At 36.0% G+C, this 3,955-nt stretch overlaps 1 protein-coding gene across 1 annotated transcript in view; it reads left to right on the forward strand.

Moving 5' to 3' along the window:
• Positions 1 to 258: 258 nt before the first annotated feature.
• The window catches only part of LOC107664663 (dipeptidyl aminopeptidase-like protein 6), a 168,237-nt gene continuing 164,540 nt past the window's right edge, over positions 259 to 3,955 (forward strand). Inside the window, exon 1 of the mRNA XM_016455296.1 lies at positions 259 to 575. Coding sequence (XP_016310782.1) covers positions 519 to 575 — 57 coding nt within the window. The 5' untranslated portion in view covers positions 259 to 518. The remainder of the gene's footprint in view (positions 576 to 3,955) is intronic.

Here is a 3,955-nt window from a genome sequence, read left to right on the forward strand (position 1 = left end):
CGTGCAACCTTATACATTAATGTAAATTCTGTAATATAATGACATACCGTCATATACGAACAGGGAAAAGAAAAAAAGAAAACTCACGTATGCACACACTTACCACCTTTTTTCGTTTGCTAGCTCCAGGCAGAAGGTGAAACGGCGGCAGTCACGCGCGTGTGTGTGCGCTTGGTGCACGGAGGCGGGGGTGAAAAAGGCGGCAAGCGCGTGAAGGGGGATGAGAAAAGCTCGTGTGCGCTGCTCTCGTAGTCTACCGGTGTCGGTTTCCAGGCAGTGATCGGTGTTCTCTGTGTCCGATTTTCTTTCACTTCTCTCTCTCTCTCTTTCTCTGTGTAATTTAGCAATAGTGGCACACCAATCCTCTGAAGAACGACTCTAGAGATCAAATCTCACGTCTCACTGGGATTTTGCTGCGTTTCTACCGTTTTCACTTCAGCACCTTCTCTCCTCTGTGTAACCGTCAGCGGTCTCGTCACAAACTGAATGTTTTTTGCTGTCTGTGGTAATTTGTTATAATGACCACAGCAAAGGAGTCAAATATATCGACCAAAGCAGCTCAACAGCAAGATCAGGTACTGAAGTGATATATTTTTATTTATTTACATTTTTTTTATTTTTACTGCAGAGAGAGATATAGATACTTTATTAATTTCAAGAGGTAAATTGCTTTAGCTGAACGTGAGGTGATTTGTAAATCTGTCAGAAAAAAAGTATCAGTTCTATCTGCTGAATTGTCTTAAATGTTTTATGTAAGCACCAGAAATTATTGACAGAAGATTTCTGACCATTAACTCTTCAAGGAGAACGTGGCTATTACTAACTGCACAGTTTAAAGTAGCCTACCGGTTTAAAGTTATCAGCTTCAGTCAGCTGGAAGTTCATATTCATAAGTGCATATAATAAGTCTGATAAGCTGTTTATTCTGATTTTCACATTACTTTTAATGGGAAAGATTCTTAAAGTAAATTTCATTTCCTAACATTACCAAGATACACTGTTAATTAAATGACCATTAATGATATCATATTGTCAGAATTCTTTTAAAATTATTTGTATTATTATTATTATTATATTTTCCCCTGTCCTCACATATTGTCTGTTTCCTGTCATTAAAAAAAGAAAGCAGAACTCCTCATAGTAATAAAACAAATATTAATGACAAAAAAAACAAAAAAAAATATATATATATACCTAATGATGATGACCAGAGATCATATTTGCCACAGTGTAGTTTTGAAATGATAATATTTCTTCTTTCCCAGTGTGAACTGCTTAAATCACATGACTTCCCTCTTTTTTTTCAAAAGATTAGCTTGACTACCCCAACAGTGAATGTCGGTGCTTGATTTCAAGAGAGAAAGAGTGGAAGCAGGTACAGAAACAGCCACAGGCAATACTGACAGGAACAAAGTGCAGTGCAAGAAAAGCAGTGTGAAAGGTGGGAGCCCCGATAGAGACAGCAGAGAGCGAAGGCAGGTGAACATGTCAAGGGCAGGCAAACTTTGACAACAGAAACGGTAGATCTTCTGTTCTTCCACTGTTTTCCCAAAGGCAATTTCACCCAAGAGCAAAGTTGAGATTTACATTAAAAGTCATGCAGTATGCATAAACATAACCATAATGATTAGGCCTGTCAATTTAACGTTAATGTAGTGGCAGTTATAAAAGAATTCAATAAAACAACAGCATGTAATCATGTCCCATGACCTGTAGGTAGATTGTATAATGGATTTTCCCACCATTGGAGCAGTTCAAGCTTGAAGTACACCCTTCGTGTTTTTGTGAGTCTATGGTCAGATATTCTTGTGTTCAAAAACAGCTAGCTGAATTGCAGCTTAAACAACTTTTTAGTTGATAGTGTCTTAACTCACGTCGCTAGATACTGATAATGATAAAACACAATAGAACAGCCAAAGGTGAATACAAGAGGCTGAATACAAGAACATGTCCTGTTTGCTGTAAGTCTTGAACAGATTGACTAAATTGATTGTAAAATAGATTACTGTGAGGCCTGTGCTGAACGTATGTTCAATGATACAGGAGTAAAACAAACAATATATTGACTTCTACATCTTTTTTCTATCTGTTTTATTTGTCTGCCAGAATAATGTAATCTCTTTCATTTCCTCATCTTTATTTTCGGGGTTTTTTCGGCAAATATTGATATGTGACTAATTGACATTTAATTGATTAATTTAGAATACAGCATTGATTGACTGCCATAATAATGACGTGCAGAAACAGACTGTTTCTTATGCTGCCATATTGTTTTATTTCTACTTACAGTGCGGTTTAATGGAGAAGTAATATTATTTTGAGGATAGAGGGAGAAAGCTGCTAATGTTCCTGTGTGAACGGGAGTGATGCAGCAGCAAAATCTTTAACCATTTATCAATGATGCCTTTGAGCATGTTTACATACAGATCTGAACATGCTGACAGAGTCATATTTTTTCTTGAACTGTAAGATGAAGTATGTAAGATACAAGAAGATTCCAGTGTCAAGTAATTTGTCTGTCCACAGTGAATCCAAAAATGTGTCACAAAACAAAGCCAATCAGGGGCATATTTCCCATACAGCAACGTAGCTTGCTGATTAACTACTATACAATGCTTTATTGAGGAAAATAAGCTAGTCACGGCTGTTTCCCTAAACCATAGTGACTCTTTCGCACATCAGTCATTCGAACCATGTTGGTTCAATAATGTTGGACTGTCATTAAGGATATCGTGAAGGTGGTGGAGTAATAACTTCAGCTAATTAATTGGTTTGAGAACATATTAATGTCAGATTATTGCTGTAAATAAATACTGTTTATGAGGACTACTATTTCTGTTCTCCACTGTTTTGCTTTTTCAAATGTTGTTTATCTAAAAGGCAGGTTCCCTCTTACGCCATATTCCGTGGTTCCCCCGGGGTGCTAGAGCACATTAACATCTGCGCAACCTTTAGAAATGCTGCTTTCATTCTTTTGACATTTTACCAGACATAGAGTGCAATTTGTATATTTATGCAGTAAAAGTTAAATATTGTGCTGAATGTACCTAAGTTCACGTCAAGAAACTATATGCTTCTAACCACAGGTTGAGAGCTGTGGTTCTCACAACACAGTTTTGCGATGCAGTTTGTGAATGTTCGTTGGAACGATGGTCTTGAGAAACACAGAGTCATTGAATGATAAAACTTGCAACCGTAGTTGGTTAAGGATGTATTTGGAAAGTGCACCCCAAAACTGTTGTTGGGCTCCCATTAAATGCACGGCACTGCAGCTGATGAGCATAAAACTAAGAAAATTAATTTTCATGATTTACGTGATGCTTCATGCTAATTTTGAGTTATTTCTAGGAGCACTGTAAAAAATGACCATGAATTTAACGGTAAAAGATTGTAAAAATGCTACAGTAAAAACCTGTTAAATGTTTAACGGTAAATTCCCCTACTATATACGGTGAAAAACTGTATTGGACATTACATGTATTGGACATTGATTTTACAGTAGTATACCGTTTTTGGAAGTAAAAAAGACCGTATAATTTACAGTGAATAACCGTAAATTGACATTCCCAGAATTCCCTGTGTTACATTTCAAATTTGATGTTTTTTTGTTGAAATAACTATGTTTCTTCTTAGTTTTTTCTTATCAGTTTTGTATATTAGGGTTGTGTGTTACACCTAATGTTGTTAAATTAATGTTATTGCATTATTTCAGTTTCATGTGTTACCATGATGATGTTTAGTGTTTGTGTGAATGACACTGTGCACCTTCTATATATGTTATTATTTAAAAGCTGCTTGTGATGGGCTTTGGTTCATCATGTGACTTTCTCATCACCACCTGCATTTGGTGGTTATCAGTGTATTACAAAGGTACAAAACAGATTTCAGTACTTCAATAGGTTGATATATTAACATTATATCAGTTAATGAAATTACGGTATTTAACTGTAAATTT

This window comes from Sinocyclocheilus anshuiensis, unplaced genomic scaffold, assembly GCF_001515605.1.
Source record: "Sinocyclocheilus anshuiensis isolate Anshui unplaced genomic scaffold, SAMN03320099.WGS_v1.1 scaffold35, whole genome shotgun sequence".
Taxonomy (NCBI): Eukaryota; Metazoa; Chordata; class Actinopteri; order Cypriniformes; family Cyprinidae; genus Sinocyclocheilus; species Sinocyclocheilus anshuiensis.